The sequence below is a fragment of the Dicentrarchus labrax genome, unplaced genomic scaffold (assembly GCF_905237075.1).
Source record: "Dicentrarchus labrax unplaced genomic scaffold, dlabrax2021, whole genome shotgun sequence".
Lineage (NCBI taxonomy): Eukaryota > Metazoa > Chordata > Actinopteri > Moronidae > Dicentrarchus > Dicentrarchus labrax.
Genome location: NW_026136720.1, coordinates 3,045,034 through 3,067,680, shown reverse-complemented (window position 1 = coordinate 3,067,680; position 22,647 = coordinate 3,045,034). Strand labels below are relative to the sequence as shown.

The 22,647-nt window shown below is 38.3% G+C and overlaps 1 protein-coding gene, 1 long non-coding RNA gene and 1 pseudogene across 4 annotated transcripts; 2 read left to right on the top strand and 1 right to left on the bottom strand.

The window, feature by feature from the left end:
- Positions 1–6,713: 6,713 nt before the first annotated feature.
- Positions 6,714–19,082, top strand: LOC127352598 (uncharacterized). Its single transcript, XR_007881145.1, has 2 exons — positions 6,714–6,795; positions 18,920–19,082. It is a non-coding gene; the product is annotated as an uncharacterized LOC127352598 (long non-coding RNA).
- Positions 7,240–22,239, bottom strand: LOC127352552 (E3 ubiquitin-protein ligase TRIM41-like). Of its 3 annotated transcripts, none has more exons than XM_051381033.1 (3): positions 22,096–22,239; positions 19,747–20,818; positions 7,240–7,620 (listed from the first exon to the last, which is right to left on the bottom strand). In XM_051381033.1, exons 2-3 carry the CDS (start codon positions 20,809–20,811, stop codon positions 7,243–7,245), a joined length of 1,443 nt encoding a protein of 480 aa, XP_051236993.1. In that variant the 5' UTR covers positions 20,812–20,818; positions 22,096–22,239; the 3' UTR covers positions 7,240–7,242. The 3 variants fall into 3 exon arrangements, with proteins under 3 accessions (XP_051236993.1, XP_051236992.1, XP_051236991.1); XM_051381032.1 differs by having other exon boundaries at positions 7,240–7,413; positions 19,540–20,818; positions 22,096–22,237; XM_051381031.1 differs by lacking the exon at positions 7,240–7,620 and having other exon boundaries at positions 18,791–20,818; positions 22,096–22,236.
- On the top strand, positions 12,070–12,165 carry LOC127354003 (uncharacterized; annotated as a pseudogene).
- Positions 22,240–22,647: the final 408 nt, after the last annotated feature.

The following is a 22,647-nucleotide window of genomic DNA, read 5'->3' as shown; positions in this document are numbered from 1 at the left end:
ATCAAATTAATAGAAAACATTTCATCTCCTAAAACATTGAGGCAGGGGCCTTTCGGAACTGTGTGTCTTAACTACAACCACTTTATTAAAGATATAAACATTACACAGAGACAATGAAGTAAAAATCAACATTAAAATAAATTAAATATTATCTGACACTACCAAGCGGTCTCAGATGTGATGGTTATTGGAGCTCATCAGCTCAAATCAGGACTTTAATCACATGATTTGGTAGTCAGTCCAAACATCATCAAGCTATTTTTAAAAGCGGGGATATAAGCAAAAACAAAATAAATTAATCAGACAGAGAACAGAGAACAACAATTATTTTTGTCTCATTTTATAAAAGGCTCTTCATTAATTTGTGCCAGTCTATAGTCTAAAGTATTCTTATATAAACAATGATCAGACAATAAAAAAGGTTGAATTTGTCACCCAGACATTTAAAGAAAATGTAAATGTTTCTTATTCCTGGTATATTGTTTCTGAGGATTTTATTGTTTTGAAGGCAGATAATGCAGTTATTAGAATAAATTAGGCTGCAATATGATGTTAAATGAGCCAATTTAATGGTGTATTGTTGTAGTAAGTAGCAATGTGAAACATCAAATATTCCATATCAAGAAAACAGCTGTACATTAAATGATGTGAATCTTTCTGTAAGAAAATCAATTGGTTGTTCTACTCAGTGTGATTGACAGGAGAGATGATCAGAGGGGCAGAGTTTTACCCTGTAATTAAGACTGGGACAAAGCATGGTGGGGATTTCTCAGTGGGAGCAGCCAGTAAGGAGTAGATAAGAGCTGCAGCATCAACGTCCTAAGAGACCTGAGACCCTCCTCCGCAAATCCACAACCCCTATTTCTGGGCTCAGACTTCAGAGAGCGACGGACTGCAGGGTCAAGCAAGAGCTTCATACTCATTTTCATTCCGTAACCATATCATCCAGTAACCATCTAAGTACTCACTGTGATTTTCCCTTCCTGTTGATCGACTCTCTGGCCACTCCTAAAGTCCCAGTCACTCTTCCCTTTGCCTGAACCTCATCGTAAAATCTTACCTAGAAGAGAAACCCACTTTGCTAAGACCACCAGAAATATGACATAAAATCTCTCCTGGGTCATCTTGGTAGATTCTTCTTTTACATCACTATCATACACTTCTTTTCTAAAATAATGGACAGGATGAGTTGGTGATAAACCTTCTATCAGATAGTATATCCACTGCATCGTGCTGGACCCTCTTCAGCTGCGACCTCAAACAGCTTCTTCATCTGTTTACTGAGCGTCTCCTCCAGCTGATTCACAGCTCTCACCACAGTCCCCCTCATATGAAAGGTGGACGGTGTTGACTTCTGTCCAGTCCATGGTGGGTGGAGCAGCGTTCGAGACAGCAGCCCTGGAGAGGTGGAGGTGATCTTCAGACTGTCGAGCTGGTCCACCTCAGAGCTTCTCTTCTTCAGCTCAGAGATTTCCTGTTCCAGCTCTTTTGATGAAGTCTTCAGCCTGTTTCTCTGTCTTTCTCTGCTTCTCTTTGATCGTGTGGATGAATTTCGGCCTGGCTTCTCTCAACAGACTCCTTCAAGGCGGTGATCACCTGAACACCACCTGCTATCTCTCTGTCTGCACCTTCCTTGCTGAGCTCCACTGAGCGTTTGATCTCCTGAATCTTCGAGTCGTCTCTTCTGATCATCTGCTGAATTTCAGCCTCTGTCTTCCCCAGCTCGGCCTTCTTTCCTTCATATTCTTCTTTCCAGAGGAACAACATCATGTGTCTTGTGGTCTCGAATAGGTGCAGAACACGCAGACACACATCTGGTCGGTCTTACAGAACAGCTCCACGAGTTTAATAGTGCTTCGTACACATCCTGTCTTCAGGTTCTCCACAGGGTCGATCAGCTGATGTCTTTTCAGGCCTGACATTGTCAGATGAGGCTCCAGGTGAGTCTCGCAGTAGGAGACCAGACACACCAGGCAGGACTTCAGGGCCTTCAGTTTGGTTCCAGTGCCAGACGTCCCTGAGAACTTCTCTCCTGGTTTGGAAACTTGTTGCTCTGACCTGCTGCTGCTGGCCCTCTGTTGGGGTGACTGTCTGAACTGAGCAGCCATCTCAGAGATGAAAGTATTGACCTTCAGCTGAGGTCTTGTGTTCCCTATTTCTTCTCAAGTTCAGGACACCTTTGGACATTAATATTCCAGTGTTCAGTGCAGAGTTTAAGAAGTTGTGTCCACATGGTATGACGACTGGATCAGTGAACACATCCAGACAGATGGAGCACAGAAACTATCTTCAGTCAGCAGACAGCTGGCAGACTTATCTACACTGTGAGGATACAAAGAAAAGAAAACTGTAATTACATTTCTTTTTGAGTATAATAAAATCAACTATGATTAATGGAATAAAAGGAGAGTCATCCTGAGTTCTGTTGTCTGCCACAACCAACCAGACCAAAATATTAAATATGAGCTGGGTTTTGATTAATTTGTGTTCACAGTCTGCATGTAAGCCATTCCACCAAATCTGTGTGCCAATTCATTTTTTTATAGTTTTTCAACAATCCTAATAGCACATATTACACATGATTTTGCATTTTTCAGGAACCGGGAGAATATTTTTTGCATCTTTTTAGTAAAATTCATTGAGAGAAGTTACTTTTCCTTTCGTCCCATGACCTTCAGTAGACTAAACTGGCCGTTACTTCTTTTTTATCATGTGACCTGTGAAATGTCCTAAATTACCAAGAGGTCAGGATACCAGGACTGAGTGAAAACCTTCATGGGGACATGACTCGAAGGTCCATTTTAACCCAAAAGGATTATTTTGTCTAATTTGGAAATAAAGTCACACAATAATACAAAAATGATTTCATCATTAATTCTAATCATTAAATTTCATGTTGAGGGTGTAGAGTTAGAGAGTGGGAGAGTAAAAATCCTATTTATTTCAAGTATTTTCGATTTTTATTTTATTTTAAAAGTATCTTCAAACTGCAGTTAGAACAAATTGAGTTCACCAAGCTCAGAAAATAAGTGATAACATTGATCTTAAGTCCAAAAACATTTTTGGCTGCCATGGATACAATTATTGTCCTGAGTGCTTGCTCAAACAAATACAGAAAAGACAAATCAAATACACAACATATACAGAGGACACCCCCGAAGGTGGAGAAGGCGAGAGAAGAGTAGCCCAGTGGAGGATGTTAATAAACTAAACTCACAGGTGAGACCAGTTTGTAGGATTTAGTGGCATCTAGCAGTGAAGTTACAGATTGTAACTAAATGAACACACCTAGCAACTGTATTTGATGACCTGGGAGTGACAAAGAGTTACAGTGGCCACGTAACTGTGTGAAAGGACCTATCTAAAGCCAGTGTTTAATGTTACACACTGGACCTTTAAACTCACCTTCTGAGCAATTTCAGCCTGCTGCCAGTTACTTATAAGACATTTGCTAGTACCTCCTGGCTAGTTATTCAAAAAAGCAGTGAAAAAATAAAGAAAGAAATAAAAATAAAACAATGACAACGTATGTAAGCCTGTGATTCCTCCATTACTGTCACTTCACACCATTAAGTAACTAGAATCCATTGCATTTAAAAATAAATCATCAGGTTACTGTTACATAGAGTAAAAATAGTAATTGTTTACAAGGATTACAATTTTAAAATACATCAGTTTTGCTTTCAAATACTCTGAGCAGGAGACACAACTGATCTCAGTTCTGATTGATATGTCTTTTCTTTACTTTTATTTACATATTTAATGATGAGGTAATCCAAAACTAATGGGAGGTAATAAAGTTGTCTTACTTTAATATGGTGAAACTTGGATTTAAGTTAGTGACTACATTTTATAATTGGTAATTAATAATTGTATCTGATTATCAAAGTGTGTAACAGTTATATAAGTTGTAAAAGTACAATGTTATACCTTTGTAAGCAATACAACAAACTCTCAGATGAAATCAGACGCTGTACTCTGTCCTTTACACAACCCAAAGGGAAGCTAAGCTAGGCTAGTTAGCTTTTAGCAGGACTAGTTTCTGTGGTGTGTTTTCATTGTTTGGTTAGATTTAGCTCCTTCCTTCTGTCTGTATGTGCTATAACAGGCTGTAACTAGCTCTGTAGGGCAGTGGACTCACCAGAGGTTGGCAGAGATTCTGCTGTTTAGTTGAGAGAAAAACCTGATGGATTCAGTTGAATTTGTCTTCAGAGACAAACAGAGAGACTTGCTCCACTGCAGCTCTGCTGTCTTCAGACAAACTTTCACTTTCATTTCCAGGAAATGTGTGTGCTGAAGCTCTTTCAGTGTTGCTCCTCCTCTCAGTGCAGATCTGTGAGTGAGCTGTTATTGACTGATTTGGAAATATCTTGATATACCCTTTGGGCCAGAGATGAGACAATTTCCCTTTTTTCTAAATGTAAGTATACAGCAGCCAAAGGATCATACAATAACAAACAGACAACATAAGAAAGAGGTCAGTGTAAGATATTCAGGAACATACTGTATCTTTAGATCAATATTCTATACGCTCCCTTTACAGTCCCTCTACAATCCCACAAACACTCCAATGTTCAGCTCACTGTTTACTCTGTAATTTCACTTTCTGCTGCTTTCCAAACTGTTTACCATCTTTTCTTTATGTGACAGATTTCTTACTGATCACATTACAGGAAAAAATACAGAAACACTGAGAGGGAAAACTTTTGTCTTAGGGCCTAAAGTAGGCTTCTCTGTGATTCCTGAGGTTTCAAAGTAGTAAAGTAAAATATTTCTTTCAATTAATTCTTATGTGAAATTAAAATTGTTCATTTATAAAAATCTCCCTCACTCCAGAGAGAGTAGTAGGCCTTAATTATTTTATACTGCTGGAAAACCAACAGTGTGTCTAAGAAAAGCAAGTTAATAATGATCACTTTATTTCCATGCATGATTTCTTTGTTAGTTTTACTGTTCATATTGTAGCATCTCATACTGGACACAGAGTCCAGAGCTGAGTTGGGAAGTTTTTAATTTTTTTCTCCAACATAACAATGAAGGGAGAAACACCAACACAGTACCACCACCAGCATATATTATACAGCCAAGAGGTTCCGGCAATTCACTGTGCATTTAAAAGTGTTGTATTAATCTGCAGTCAGACTCTAATATACAGCATACTGTCAATGTTCAGACTACAACAGCACCCTCCTCCCATACACTGCTCATAGGCTGACACCTGCTGGTGACTTTATGGAACTGCAGCTGACAGTTGGAGTGAAAATAAAGGCAGAAAATAGGAAAGAAAGTAGGTACAGGACTCACAGTACAACAGCCAGACCTCTTATTCCTGTTGTTATCAGTTATCCAACTTTAACTCCACACAGTAGCAGTACAATATCCTAGGTCTCAACAAGTGAACCCAGTAGTGGGAATATTATTTCAAACACATTTCACCGATCAGGAATGACATTGAGGCTTAACTCTGCCACACTAACGTTACATTGGCTCGCTGTTTCACTGCTAACTGATTATTGTCTAATATATAAGCTACCTTTTGGCTGTAGCACTTTTACAAACAATAAAGTTGGTCTTACCTTATAATGTTATTACAATGATAATGACACTGAACGTGGCTGTGTGGTGGGCAGGTCATGCGGCGAGCTGTCCAATCACAGCACAGCACCTAAATGAAACAGACCAATGGGAGGCGGGTCAAGACAACCCCCATTGGCCTGTTCCATTTGTACATGAGCCAATAGTAGCCTCTGAAATCGATGGCGGGACCATTTATGTGAAACACAGGTTATGGTGACTAACTCTCTCCCGTAGGTGGAAACGTTCCTCATTCCTTTATCTATTCTGTTGGTTATGTTATATTTGTCCTCAGGCTTGATGATTTATAACTTTAACAACTGAGATCGACACCACTGTCACTGTTGGGTTGTTTTATTAAAATTCTGAGCTCAGATCACAGTAATTCTCCCCAAATCAACTCTTTTATGGAAACTAAACACCCTGAACAACAAATTTGGTCAGACTCTAATAAATTCCTCATTCCACATAAAATGAAAGAAGTTCACATGAAGATATCACATAGATACCATCCTTGTTTCCTGTTGAATGTAAAATGTGAATCTGCAAAGTAACCAACAAATCCAGCTGTTAGACAGATGTAGTGGAGTAAAAAAGTACAATATTTCCCTCTTTAATGTAGTCCAAAAAAACATCCAAAAAACATAGCCAACACAGATAGTAAAAGGTTTTGAATGTGGTACCCAGACATTTAAGGAACATCCAAATGCTTCTTATTTATTAGCATTGTCTGTTACTGATTGAACAGTCTTGGAGGCAGCTAATGCAGTTATTAGAATAAATGAGACTACATTAGATAATATCAATCAGTGCAGTAAAACTGGTGTGTTGTAGTAGTATACCACTATCATTCAGACTGGGACTAAAGTATGGATAGAGTTTCTCAGTGAGGGAGCAGCCAGTAAAGGAGTAGATCCAGAGCCACCTTCTAAAAGATAGAGACGATGGAGACTTCTGGTTTATAATTTCTAAATTAGTTTTTATCTTAATCATGTGAATTTAAATTTTACAAACTGTAATGTAATCAATCACTACAATCACAATATTTCAGCAGTGCAGAATGAACAGACACAATAAAAGGTTATTTTTCTTTTGTTTATTTAAAAAGAAAAAGAGAAAAACAAAAGACTTTTGTGTCATTTTATAAAAGGCTCTTCAGTAATTTATGTCAGTATGTAGTATACAGTATTCTTATATAAACAATGATCAGACAATATAAAGGTTTGAATTTGTCACTCAGACATTTAAAGAATGTGTAAATGCTTCTTATTCCAGAGTATATTGTTTTCTGATGATTTTACAGTTTTGAGGCAGATAATGCAGTTATTAGAATAAATGAGGCTCACAATATGATATCAATACATTTACATAATAAAAGGAAAAAAATATATATTCCGTACATCACCAATAAATATACATTTATTCCATTAAATGATGTGAATCTTTCTGAAGAAAATCAAATGGTTGTTCTACTCAGTGTGATTGACAGGAGAGATGATCAGAGGGGCAGAGTTTTACCACCATAATTAATACTGGGACCAAAGTATGGGTAGAGTTTCTCAGTGAAGGGAGCAGCCAGTAAAAGAGTAGATAGAGCTGCAGCATCAACATCATAAAAGGAGACCAGACCCTCCCTCATAATCCACAAACACCCCCACCTTCTCAGGCTCAGACTGCAGAGAGAGACACTGAAGGGCTAGCAGCAGCTTGGTACTCATTTTCATTCCGTAACCATATCGTCCAGTAACCATCCTGAGGGCTCAGTGTGATTTTTCTCTTCCTGTTGATCGACTCTCTGGCCACTCCTAAATCCCATTCAGTCTTCCCTTTAACCTGAACCTCGTAATAAAATCTTCCTGAAGAGAAACTCTGCTTTGCTAAGACACAAGCAACAGTATCAAATCTCTGTGGATTGTCTGGGAGATTCTTCTTTACATCACCAAGTTTAACTTGTTTTCCATCATCAGACAGGATGAGGTAGGGATTTGCTGTATCAGGATCGAGTGTCACATCCACTGCATACTGCTGGACCCTCTTCAGCTCCACCTCAGCGAGCAGCTTCTTCATCTGTTTACTGAGCGTCTTCTCCAGCTGATTCACAGCTCTCCTCACAGTCCCCTCATATGAAGGTGGACGGACGCTGGCTTCTGTCCAGTCCTTGGTGGGGTGGAGCAGCGTTCAGAGACAGGAAGCTTTGGAGGAGGTGGAGGTGGTCTTCAGACTGTGAGAGCTGGTCCCACCTCAGAGCTTCTCTTCTTCAGCTCAGAGATTTCCTGTTCCAGCTCTTTGATGAAGTCTTCAGCCTGTTTCTCTGTCTTTCTCTGCTTCTCTTTGATCGTGTCGATGAGCTCGGCCTGTCTTCTCTCAACAGACTCCTTCAGAGCAGTGAAGACCTGAACACCATCTGCTATCTCTCTGTCTGCACCTTCCTTGCTGAGCTCCACTGAGCGTTTGATCTCCTGAATCTTCAGTCGTCTCTTCTGGATCATCTGCTGAATTTCAGCCTCTCTCTTCCCCCAGCTCGGTCTTCTTTCCTTCATATTCTTCTTTCAGAGGAACAACATCATGTGTCTTGTGGTCTAAAACAGTGCAGAGCATGCAGACACACATCTGGTCGGTCTTACAAAACAGCTCCATCAGTTTATCGTGGCTTCGTACACATCCTGTCTTCCAGGTTCTCCACAGGGTCGATCAGCTGATGTCTTTTCAGGCCTGACGTTGTCAGATGAGGCTCAGGTGAGTCTCACAGTAGGAGGCCAGACACACACCAGGCAGGACTTCAGGGCCTTCAGTTTGGTTCCAGTGCAGACGTCACAGGGAACTTCTCCTGGTTTTGGAAACTTGTTGCTCTGAGCTGCTGCTGCTGGCTTTCTGTTGAGCTGACTGTCTGAACTGAGCAGCCATCTCAGAGATAAAAGTATTGACCTTCAGCTGAGGTCTTGTGTAGAAAACCTCTTTACAGTTGGGACACTGACACTGGACATTAATATTCCAGTGTTCAGTGATGCAGGTTTTACAGAAGTTGTGTCCACATGGTATGGTGACTGGATCAGTGAACACATCCAGACAGATGGAGCACAGAAACTGATCTTCAGTCAGCAGGCAGCTGGCAGCAGACATATCTACACTGTGAGGATGAAAATAAAACAAACTTCAAAGTTCTCTCTGTAACTGTAATCCATTACAGTTACTAAATAAATCACCAGGTTACTGTTACATTGCGTAAAGATAGTAATTGTTTAGCAGGATTACAATTTTAAAATACATCAGTTTTTCTTTAAAAACACACTGAGCAGGATGTCATGAATCCCCGGCCGTGATGACCGTTCGGGTGTTTTGTGTTGTCTTGTGGTGTTTGTGTCACTCTGGCAGTGCTCGGGGGCGTGTCTATCTCTGGCTGCTCACACACCTGGCTGAGGTCATCACCACACCTGCTCCTCATCAATCTTCAGCAGTACTTAAGGAGCAGCCACACATCCAGTCAACACCAGATTGTTGTGAAGTATTGAGTATCCTACTGCTTTCCAGCCAGTTATTTATCGTTGCTACCGTTAGTTGCCTGTCTGCTTCTGCCTGCCTGAGCCAATCTCTTGCCGTCTGTTTTTGTCCGTAACTAACCGTGTCTCTCTGCCTCAGGAATCATTCCTGGGACTCAGCCCTGGAACCCAGTCCACTCAGCCCAAGCCTCCTGTAAGCCAGCCACTGGATCCCCACACTCCAAGCCTGCCAGCCAGCCACTGTCTGGATCACCCCCATCTCTGGACTCCCACTCTCGCCTGCCAGCTCCCCCTTTTGTCACTAATTTGGTCTAATAAACTGTTTACACTCTACCTCTTGTCCGATCTACTTCTGGGTTCCCCCCCAAAATCCCAACCAAGGAGGCAAAACAAATCCCCGCCCATTTTATATTTTTTTTTTTTTTTTTTTTTTTATTTATTTTTTTTATTAAAATTAAAATTACAAAAAAAAAAAAATAAAATAAATAAAAAATAATAAAAAAAAAAAAAAAAATAAAAATAAAATAAAATAAAAAAAAAAAAAAAAAATAAAAAAAAAAAAAAAAAAAAAAAAAAAAAAAAAAAAAAAAAAAAAAAATACAACAAACTCTCAGATGAAATCAGACGCTGTACTCTGTCCTTTACACAACCCAAAGGGAAGCTAAGCTAGGCTAGTTAGCTTTCAGCAGGACTAGTTTCTGTGGTGTGTTTTCATTGTTTGGTTGGATTTAGCTCCTTCCTTCTATCTGTATGTGCTATAACAGACTGTAACAAGCTCTGTAGGGCAGTGGACTCACCAGAGGTTGGCAGAGATTCTGCTGTTTAGTTGAGAAAAACCTGATGGATTCAGTTGAATTTGTCTTCAGAGACAAACAGAGAGACTTGTCTCCACTGCAGCTCTGCTGTCTTCAGTCAAACTTTCACTTTCATTTCCAGGAAATGTGTCACTGAAGCTCTTTCAGTGTTGCTCCTCCTCTCAGTGCAGATCTGTGAGTGAGCTGTTATTGACTGATTGGGAAATATCTTTGGAACAAGATGGGTTTTTCCTACAATGTGAGTCTACAGCAGCCAAAGGATCATACAATAACAAACAGACAACATAAGAAAAGAGGTCAGTGTAAGATATTCAGGAACATACTGTATCTTTAGATCAATATTCTACAACGCTCCCTTTACAGTCCCTCTACAATCCCACAAACACTCCAATGTTCAGCTCACTGTTTACTCTGTAATTTCACTTTCTGCTGCTTTCCAAACTGTTTACCATCTTTTCTTTATGTGACAGATTTCTTACTGATCACATTACAGGAAAAAATACAGAAACACTGAGAGGGAAAACTTTTGTCACTGGGCCACAAGTAGGCTTCTCTGTGATTCTGAGGTTTCAAAAGTAATAAAGTAAAATATTTCTTTCAAAGAACTCTTAAGTGAAATTACAAGTTATATTTTACTGTGCATAGTGAAGCATCTCATACTGGACACAGAGTCAGAGCTGAGCTGGGTTTATTTTGGGTCTGTGTATGTATTGGTCATTGGATTGTCCTTTCAGAAACGGGTATTAAAAAAACAGAAAACGAGTGGTTATTTGATTTTCCTTTTAAAATACAAAAATAAAAAATCGAAATACAAGGCGTTTTCTGTTTCTGTTTTCTAGTGATTTTATTTTTTGTTATATGAAATAGAAAATGAAAATCGAATAATATTTTAAAATTTCGCTCATCCCTTTCTGACCATGAAAAAGAAAAACGCTTTGTATTTCTATTTTAATTTTTGTGTTTTAAAACAAAAACCACATAACCACTCGTTTTCTGTTTTTTAATACCCGTTTCTGAAAGGAAAATCCAATGACCAAAACATACACGGACCCACTAGCAGAAATTATACAGTCAAGACTTCCACATTTTGGGAATTCCCAGGGGTCAGCACTGCAGGATGAGCAACAAATGCATCTCATGCTGAGTGAACCACCTTCTTGATAGTGGCATCCCACCTGCCAGGTAAGTAGGAGTTGAATGTATCAGAGACTAGGGTGTCATTCCCAGACACAGCCCCCTGGCGGACGGTGCCTACCATGAATAATCCAAAGTTTCGTGGACTTTAAGTATTAGCCCGCCTCCATCACTCGGCAAGCTGGTTGTTTCTGTCTCGGTGGAATCCGGCACAGCCAAGCAGCCATACAAAAGCCTCCAACCCAAACCTGCTAGCAGTGGAAGAATATCTAGAGCACATTTCTTACAGAGAGGAAATGACAAATTCAGAGAGGAGGACATGCAATTCATTCTGTCCCATCTGAAAGGCCACGTCCACTTGTTGCTGCCTTCACGGCCTAAACCGGACCCTGCTGCACAGCAACACTGTCACTTTCTGGACAAACAGGACCTCCATGAACCAAACACACACACCATCCAAAACCAGATGTCCCAGAACCTCCAAACTGTGTTCAACCTTTAACAAATAGACTCAAAGAATCAATAATAACATATCTGCTGTCAACTGAAGAGTCCCAGGATGAAAAACATTGATACTGAAGAAGGGTTTAATACAGAAAGACATACAGGATGACAAGATAAACAGATAGATAGAGCTCAGAGGTGTTTCAGTTGTACACCGAATTCATCTTCCCATCGCTAAACTTCCGATTTAAAAGTGTTTCATTAATCTGCAGTCAGACTCTAATATACAGCATACTGTCAATGTTCAGACTACAACAGCACCCTCCTCCCATACACTGCTCATAGGCTGACACCTGCTGGTGACTTTATGGAACTGCAGCTGACAGTTTGAGTGAAAATAAAGGCAGAAAATAGGAAGAAAGTAGGTACAGGACTCACAGTACAACAGCCAGACCTCTTATTCCTGTTGTTATCAGCGGTCTGAGAGCCGTTTAGAGCCGCCTAGAGCTGCTTTAATCCTCTAAAGTGAGTCTGAGAGGCACCATGAGTCAGGACTCTCTCTGGACTGACCCCCTAGAAATACCCTGCAGAGACAGGGAGCTGATGTGTTACTCGGTAGCACATATACTAAAATTGGAACGATACAGAGAAGATTAGCATGCAAGGATGACATGCAAATTTGTGAACCGTTCCTCATTCCTTTATTGGTTATGTTGTATTTGTCCTCTGACTTGATGATTTAGACCTTTAATAACTGTGATCGACACCCCATTTTTAAAGTTAGAACAGACTGACACCCATATTAGAAGATATGGTCTTCTTTCTAAATTGTAATATTGACTCACAACCCATTAACGCTGCTATCAAACTTGTTGGCAAACATCATATCCATACGGCTGGAATGCTTCAAACCTAATGTTCATCTGTATTTTGTTGAATTATAATTTCTCTTTGACTCTGTTTCTAAATGATCAACAAACAAGAAAGCCATAGGACCTCTCAAATATTTGGATAATTCCTATGTAAAAGAAAACAATAACTTCTATACATACATACTGTATATGTAAGTTTACAGTTCCCTCGTACAATGTGATGTCATTCAGAAACCTTTTATTTTATGTGTAACAGGTGTGTGGGCATAAACAGAGGTCGACTCACAGAACTGTTAACCAGCATTTATTTGCTCCTGCAGAAGACAATATAGCACTTTCATTTCCTTCTGGTCTTTTTTTCCTGCCCCTCTGCTCCCTCAGCAATGCAAAACAACACTGTTGAAAATACATATAGATGAATTAATTTAAACATTACAGCAATGTGCATGTTACAAAAACAAAAAAAATACTAAAAGAGCTGTTACAGTTTACCAGAAAACATTTTATTTTTATAACAAATCTCTCTCAAAACCATTCAAAACTATATAGAATAGGTGAAACAGAGTAAAAAGTGTGTGTGGGGTAGGTGACTAAACAGAACAACACGAATGAAGGAACTACGGAAGTTCGGGAGCTACGGAAGGACAAAGTTCAGAAAACTAAATTTCCACTGAAAATGAACCAAAATAACAGTGAATGAAAAATAACTTAATGAGATCAAATTCACACTCAATGGAATGAATAAATAAATAAAATTCACAAATACATATTGAAAGTCAGAATTAATAAAGTGCATTTTTAACTCTGATACACCAGCACAAATGTTCCCTATGTTTTTATGTTCAAGAGAGCAAGGGGCTGAAAGTTTCATGAATTTTGAACTGCAATTGAGTACACAGTATGAAAAATATGAAAAAAGCTGAATTATTGTCAGAAAGTCCTGTTTTTCATGAACGTTTTAATGTTTGAACGGAGCTTCTATGTGAATGTATGAATTTGTGGGAAGAGGTTGAAGATGAGTGCGTCTGAAGGATTTTCTAATGGACTTCCATTGTAATTTTATGTAAAAAAAAGTTAAATATTTTGAGTTTTACTGGATTTGAAAAGTGGAATGAGAGCTAAAATGTCTGAAAGATGTGGAATATTTGAGAGTTTAAATGTAATTTCTAGCTGAAAGTATGAATGAGTAGTTAAGAGTTGAAAGAAGAAGCAATAATGTTCTAATTGAGCTGAACGTTTTGACGTTTGAATGAAGTTTCTACGTTGAAACATTCAGAAGAAGGTGCCAAAAAATTTTGTGGAAAAATCTGAAATTTAAAATACCAGTTCCCCCAGTAACCAGCAACCAGTGAGACCAGTTAGAGAGTTTCACAGTCATTGATTGTGAAAACTAAAAACCATGTATTAATATTATTAGACATGATTATTGCAGAAACTCAAACAGGTTTTATGAAAAATCGACACCGAGGCTTTTATTTTGTTCTTAGACTTTTATAAGGCCTTTGATACAATTGAGCACAACTTTCTTTTTCAGTCCCTCAAAGTATTCAGTTTTGGGAATAACTTTGTTGATATTGTCAGTATGTTTTATAAAGACATTAACAGCAATGTGATAATCAATTTGAATACATCTAAAAGATTTCAAATTAACAGAGGTGTCTGACAAGGCTGCCCTATATCTCCCTTTTTATTTCTTTTAGTCACTGAGTTATTGTCAATCAATATAGTAAATGTAACACCCCCTTCAAACAATAATAGGTGGCAATACTACTCTAGATAATGGACCAGTAGGTTCGACTGCTGGAGCACAGTGAAATTCTTAAATCAAGCTCAGAGGCAAGAGGTTGAACTTAGGAACATGCCGGCTTTTTGTATTAAAGTAAAAAAGAATAAAAATACATACAAAATTACGAACAATGGGACCACTCACACTGATAACACTGGTTGTGTTAAATCACAAAAAAAAAAAGAATATCACATTTGCAATTGCTCAGTTTCACATTAATTATCAAAATCTTAATTCTAAACTGAATTTAAGATTACTTTTGTACAATTCAAGTTTCTCTATCTAAATCAAATTCAATTATATAACATGGCCAAAAGAACAATCAATTTTGCATCCAACCAATACTCTTCAGGAAAATACCCTGCCACTCAGTTCTCAGTTCCACACGATGAAGTCAAGAAGTCAAAAGTCATAAGGGGGAATGTGTGTGTGTGTGTGTGTGTGTGTGTGTGTGTGTGTGTGTGTGTGTTGAGGGGGGCTGAATGTGAGAGTGTTGTGCAGCAGTCGGCCCACCACCCACAAGGTGTGGCAGAATTAGGATACGTTCAAGTACCCACTGGTAGTATCTGGTGATACTGTCTCCCTTTCACTTTTGATCCAGGTGGGAAGGCTCGCCATCAACGTCGCTGGAAGATCCAGATCCAGAGAACAAACAACCAAAGAAACCTGACCTGTCCATAACACAGAAAATATTAAAATCACAGTGTAAGCTTTACACTGCATATAAAATTCAATAAACTAAATTTGCAACAGCGCAGTATAATAGTCAATATGAATAATCCATAATGTAAAATAACTTCCCTTTTTGTAAATAAAATAGCTTCTCACAGCTCACAGTAAGCAAATAGGTGCATAAAATTAGCCCAATGAAGGTACAAATGACAAATTAATACAGAATTTACATGAAAACTAATTTGGAAAGAAATATGAATTTGTCACCGATCTCACGCACTGACACAAAATGGCGGCGCTCAGAAACAACCACACAGTTTCTAAAACCCAAAAAATATAACAAGGGCACAAATACTTAATATAAAACTCATGAATAATTCAGCTCTCGCCATAAATGAATTATAATAAATGAAAAGATCTTTTAGTTTTAGTAATTTACCTCTACAGACAAAGCTAACGGCTATTAGCTCGAGCTACTAGCGCTGCGGCTAGCGACTGTGCTAATGCCCATTTTAACTCTAGTTTTTTCACTAAAACACTAAAACAACAAACGGACTTCCGTAAACAAGTGTAAACCATATGTTTTTGTGTTTTCTTCAGTTTTTGCTTCCGCTCGCTCTCGCTCCTCTCTTCATACAGACCGGAAGTAACGGAGGAATACAGAGCGTATGGAGAGAATTCTGTTCCTTTATTATTCAATCAAATAGAAGAGATTGAAACCAAAAAAGAGATTGAAACCAAAAAAGAGATTTGAAACCAAAAAAGAGATTGAAACCAAAAAAGAGATTGAAACCAAAAAAGAGATTTGAAACCAAAAAAGAGATTTGAGAGCAAAAAAGATTTGAAACCAAAAAAGAGATTGAAACCAAAAAAGAGATTTGAAACCAAAAAGAGATTTGAAACCAAAAAAAGAGATTTGAAACCAAAAAGAGATTTGAAACCAAAAAAAGAGATTTGAAACCAAAAAGAGATTTGAGAGCAAAAAAGAGATTTGAGACCAAAAAGAGATTTGAAACCAAAAAGATTTGAGACCAAAAAGAGATTTGAGGACCAAAAAGAGATTTGAGACCAAAAGAGAGTAAAAAAAAATGTTTTGAGATGGAAACAGAACAGGTTGCAATTGGAAAAAAAAATATGAGAGAACATATTTCTTCAACTTCAATCAAAACTAATGTTTGTAAGTAAAAACATACGACCATTTTGCGTCCTCTTTGCTTGAGAGTTATAAAGTTTTGTTTGCGAATTCAGCTGCACTTGATGGGCGGGGCCTACGCTGGTGGACGAGAGAAGAGTTTCTATTGGTTGGTTTGACCTGGCTACGTCTTCCACCCACTTCTCCCTGTGCTGTGCTGCTTGGAGAAGCCTGTTGCTCTTGAAACGTTTCCCATAAGTAATGAATTGCGCTATATATCGTTGGCTACAGCCTGCCGTACATTCACAACAACAACAACAACAACAACAACACAAGCAATGAATTATAAGGCTGGGCTAGTCACGGCCTGAGCAGAGTAGCCTAATGAGTGAGTGAATTACAGGGAGGCGTATTCAACGTAGGGCTGTGATTGAAACCTTTAGTGTTGCATGGTACCCGGCTCCCGTTCTCTACAGCTGTTCTAATGTCAACAAACACACGTGGCGAATAATTTAACAAATTCACGCACATATTTCTAACCAGCCAGCCTTTTGTCCACAATTTCTCCCCCCACAAGGCTTTCCTCTGGAATAATAGCAATATTCTTATAAGAAACAAATCCTTATTCTTGCTACAATGGTTTGAAAGAGGTATCATCCATATCCTCGATCTTTTTGATAATGCTGGTAATATGTTGTCTTATGAACGTTTTATGTCTGTACACAGTTTTCCTGTTCCCTCCAGAGAATTTATATCTGTAACTCGTGCTATCCCAACAGAGTTAATTTGAGTTACAGTGAATATAAACCAAGTCAACCTGTACTGATGCTGAGTGGAATTGAACTAACAGATAGAAAGTGTAATAATAAACATATTCGCCAGTGTTTTCAAAGAATGAATAGAGTTGTGCCTAGAGGCAAGTTTTACTGGAGGTCCCAAATAGAGGACATCAACTGGAGAAGAGCTTCTACCCCACAAATATTGCATATCTAACAAGGCTAAAGAAGTACATTTTAAAATACTGCATAATATATACCCAGTTGGTAGTATTATTGCTAAGTTTATAGATGTTGATGATTCCTGTACTTTTTGCAATCTTAATACAGAAACAATTTCACATCTGTTTTTTTATTGTGATATATCTTAAAAGTTTTGGAGTGATGTTGAATCTCATTTTTTTGATGCTGCTAACTCTGTCTACTCTCTTACCCTTAAAGATGTTATTTGCTACTATGTTAACCCAGAAGATAATGCTCTTGAACACCTGATGAACTTTGTTATCCTATATGCACAATTCTTTATTCACAAACAAAAATTTGCAAAATCACTATTTACCTAAATTTGCTCCTTTTCTCCCGTGGGATTTCACTTGTTGCAGGGAAACGCAGAAGAAGAAATTGTTGCAGGAAGTGTGCACATCGGAGAGTAGTGTGTGAAGACATGGACATTTTTGAGGGGGAAATAAACTTTTTTTCGTTGCAAAGGCATTATCTCCGTGATGGATTATTCTGGGCTTTCGGTGAAGCGAGCGGTGGAAAAACAGGTTGTACGGTTTCTGCACAACGTATGAGTTGAAAAGGCATGTTGTTGTCACGTAAGACATTTTAATGCATTTTGTGTCTGTTAAGAGGAGCAAAAGGGCACTCTTTAGGATATGCCCCCAAAAAGTGTATTATAACTAACTGGGAGCTCTGGCCATTAGCTGCAGCATCTCCAGTTTGCTAGAACCAATTTTTCCTTTTTCCTATCGACAGTACTCGGTGACCTATAGTGATCAAGACGAGGGTAAAAATCTGCCGAAGTTCCCCTTTAAATAACAAAAAAGTAATACCTTGCTGAGTCATTATTAAAAGTTTTTCTCTGAAGCCCCTGTTTGAACTATTTATTTTTTATTTATTTATTCATTTTAATTATTATTATTATTTTTTTAAATTTGTACTTTAATTTGTGTATCTTTGATTTATTATTTATGTCACTCACCAATGTGCTGATTGTCATTGTATACCTTGTAGTTTTGGACATTTAATTTGTTCAATTAAAAAAAAAAAAAAAAAAAAAAAAAATAAATATATATATATATATATATATATAATATGAATTAGTATTAATATAATTATTAATAATAGTAGTAGTAGTAGTAGTATTGGTATTATTATTTTTAGTAGTAGTAGAAGTATTGGTATTATTATTATTATTATTGATATGTAATTCTTGGTGTTGTTGATTGTTTTATTTTATTTTATTCTCGTATTTTAACTGTGTTTTGTTTGGTTACTTATGTTTATACTTTGTTCTTTCTTTGTTTTTATCTTATTTATTTTGTCACAGCACTTTGTAACCTTGTTAAGATCATTTCTATATAAAGAATAGTAAAAGTACTGATTCAACTTCTTTTACGCAAGTAAAAGAAAATAAAGTACAGGCTCTGAAATGTTCTCATAGTAATAACAGGAAAAAGTTCTCTCTTAGTTTCTCTGGAGGAAATTTAGCAACAGTTTGAGTTAAAACCTCAAATAGGATCTGTCAGTTGTCTGTTTCGTCTTGTTACGTTGTTTTGTTACATCTGTCGTGTGTGATTTGCAGCAGTCTTGATTTTTGGAAGGCGTGCAATGATGCCAAATAATAATATAATAATAATCGTGTTCCATCAAATTAATAGAAAACATTTAATCTCCTAAAACATTGGGACGAGGGAGACTGTCAGTTTATTATTAATCTTTAGCTGCAACCACTATATTAGAGACATGAAACATTTACACAGAGACAATGAAGTAAAAATCTACATTAAAATAAATTAATATTATCTGACACTACCAACGGTCTCAGATGTGACCAAAAACTAAATAAATGAATCAGACACAATAAAAAGTTTTGTTTTTATTTTATTTTAAAGCAATTTACTTTTGTCTCATTTATAAAAAGGCTCTTCAGTAATTTATGCCAGTATGTAGTATAAAGTATTCTTATATAAACAATGATCAGACAATATAAAGGTTTGAATTTGTCACTCAGACATTTAAAGAATGTGTAAATGCTTCTTATTCCTGAGTACATTGTTTTCTGATGATTTTACAGTTTTGAAGGCAGATAATGCAGTTATTAGAATAAAGTAGGCTACAATATGATATCAATACATTTACATGATAAAAGGAAAAACTATATATATTCCGTACATCACCAATAAATATACATTTATTCATTAAATGATGTGAATCTTTCTGAAGAGAATCAAATGGTTGTTCTACTCAGTGTGATTGACAGGAGAGATGATCAGAGGGGCAGAGTTTTTACCACCATAATTAATACTGGGACCAAAGTATGGGTAGAGTTTCTCAGTGAAGGAGCAGCCAGTAAAGGAGTAGATAAGAGCTGCAGCATCAACATCATAAAAGGAGACCAGACCCTCCTCATAATCTACAAACACCCCCACCTTCTCAGGCTGAGACTGCAGAGAGAGACGAACTGAAGGGCCAGCAAGAGCTTTGTAATCATTTTTATTCCTCAACCATATCGTCCAGTAACCATTCTGAGGTCTCAGTGAGATTATTCCCTTCCTGTTGATCGACTCTCTGGCCACTCCTAAATCCCATTCAGTCTTCCCTTTAACCTGAACCTCGTAATAAAATCTTCCTTTAGAGAAACTCTGCTTTGCTAAGACATTAGTAAAACGATTAAATCTCTCTGGATTGTCTGGGAGATTCTTCTTTACATCACCACAGTAAACTTGTTTTCCATCATCAGACAGGATGAGTTTGGGATATGCTGTATCAGGATCCAGTGTCACATCCACTGCATACTGCTGAACCCTCTTCAGCTCGACCTCAAACAGCTTCTTCATCTGTTTACTGAGCGTCTCCTCCAGCTGATTCACAGCTCTCCTCACAGTCCCCTCATATGAAGGTGGATGGACACTGACTTCTGTCCAGTCTTTGGTGGTTGGAGCAGCGGTCAGGGACAGGAAGCTTTGGAGGAGGTGGAGGTGGTCTTCAGACTGTGAGAGCTGGTCCACCTCAGAGCTTCTCTTCTTCAGCTCAGAGATTTCCTGTTCCAGCTCTTTGATGAAGTCTTCAGCCTGTTTCTCTGTCTTTCTCTGCTTCTCTTTGATTGTGTCGATGAGTTTGACCTGGCTTCTCTCAACAGACTCCTTCAGAGCAGTGAAGACCTGAACACCATCTGCTATCTCTCTGTCTGCACCTTCCTTACTGAGCTCCACTGAATGTTTGATCTCCTGAATCTTCAGTCGTCTCTTCTGGATCATCTGCTGAATTTCAGCCTCTGTCTTCCCCAGCTCGGCCTTCTTTCCTTCATATTCTTCTTTCAGAGGAACAACATCATGTGTCTTGTGGTCTAAAACAGTGCAGAGCATGCAGACACACATCTGCTCGGTCTTACAGAACAGCTCCAGCAGTTTATCGTGCTTCGTACACATCCTGCCTTCCAGGTTCTCCACAGGGTTGATCAGCTGATGTCTTTGCAGACGTGAAGCTGTCAGATGAGGCTCCAGGTGAGTCTCACAGTAGGAGGCCAGACACACCAGGCAGGACTTCAGGGCCTTCAGTTTGGTTCCAGTGCAGACGTCACAGGGAACTTCTCCTGGTTTGGAAACTTGTTGCTCTGAGCTGCTGCTGCTGGCTTTCTGTTGAGCTGACTGTCTGAACTGAGCAGCCATCTCAGAGATGAAAGTATTGACCTTCAGCTCAGGTCTTGTGTTGAAAACCTTTTTACAGTTGGGACACTGACACTGGACATTAATATTCCAGTGTTCAGTGATGCAGGTTTTACAGAAGTTGTGTCCACATGGTATGGTGACTGGATCAGTGAACACATCCAGACAGATGGAGCACAGAAACTGATCCTCAGTCAGCAGACAGCTGGCAGCAAACATATCTACACTGTGAGGATAAAAAGAAAAGAAAACTGTAATTACATTTCTTTTGATTATAATAAAATTAATTAATTATGATTATTGCAACATAAGGAGTCTCTTCCTGAATTCTGTTATTATACTGAAACCAATTAAGGGCCATATTGATTATTGACTAAAAAAATCGCACAACATGAGACATGAGCTGCGATTGTTGATGAGTTTGCAGTTTCAATCTGTTTGTATTCAGTGTCTGATTTACTGAGATTGCTCATTACACAGTCAGGTCCTGGACTCTGCTGCCAGTGTAGAACAGCTTAGATGTGCAGTTCAGTGGTGGTATGAGTTCACCAAGCTCAGAAAAGTGATAACATGGTGATTCTAAAATATTTACTCCATTACTGTCACATCACACATTAAATAATATATATATGTGAAGGTTTGAGGTTTAAAGTAACTATATACACACCGATCATAACTGCTCTGCACTGTGTGTTCTGACCCCTTTCTATCAGAACCAGCATGAACTGTTTCAGCAGTTTGAGCTACAGTAGCTCGTCTGTTGGATCGGACCACACGGGCCAGCCTTCACTCCCCACCTGCATCAATGAGCCTTGGCCGCCCATGACCCTGTGTCTGGTTCTTTTCATTGTTATTCACGTCACCTGTCAGTGCTCACAATGTTACGGATGATCGGTGTACACTATTTTAGTTTATCTATATTTATCTTTCCATCTTAATTTTATTTTTAAGCTGTCTTGTATTTAAAAAAACTGTACAGCACCTCAAATATACCATTGTCTATGAAATGTGCTTTATAAATAAACTGCTTATATTTTATTAAAGTGGAAATATTTTCAAACTAGGTCCAAATTTAATATTAAACTCAACACACTTTTTTACATTTTCTGTGATTTATTTAGACAGTAAGACCTTCAGTGTGACCTTTTCCTGTCTGAGTAGAGCTCAGGTTTTGTGTTAATACCGGTTGTTGAAACACAGTAAATATTATCAGCTGTACTGCCTCCCAGAGACAGACAGCAGGAAGCTATAAGCTGTAACACTAGCAGGTTTATGTGTGTTGTAAAGTCAGTTTTATTCCTTTATAAGCAATAACAGAGGTTGTCAGATGATCACATACTCTACTCTGTACTTTGGATCTAAAGGACAGCTAATAGGCTAGTTAGCTTTCAGCAGGACTAGTTTCTGTGGTGTGTTTTCATTGTTTGGTTGGATTTAGCTCCTTCCTTCTATCTGTATGTGCTATAACAGACTGTAACAAGCTCTGTAGGGCAGTGGACTCACCAGAGGTTGGCAGAGATTCTGCTGTTTAGTTGAGAAAAACCTGATGGATTCAGTTGAATTTGTCTTCAGAGACAAACAGAGAGACTTGTCTCCACTGCAGCTCTGCTGTCTTCAGACAAACTTTCACTTTCATTTCCAGGAAATGTGTCACTGAAGCTCTTTCAGTGTTGCTCCTCCTCTCAGTGCAGATCTGTGAGTGAGCTGTTATTGACTGATTGGGAAATATCTTTGGAACAAGGTCTAGGTTTTCACAATGTGAGTCTACAGCAGCCAAAGGATCATACAATAACAAACAGACAACATAAGAAAAAGAGGTCAGTGTAAGATATTCAGAATACTGTATCTTTAGATCAATATTCTACAACGCTCCCTTTACAGTCCCTCTACAATCCCACAAACACTCCAATGTTCAGCTCACTGTTTACTCTGTAATTTCACTTTCTGCTGCTTTCCAAACTGTTTACCATCTTTTCTTTATGTGACAGATTTCTTACTGATCACATTACAGGAAAAAATACAGAAACACTGAGAGAGGAAAACTTTTGTCACTGG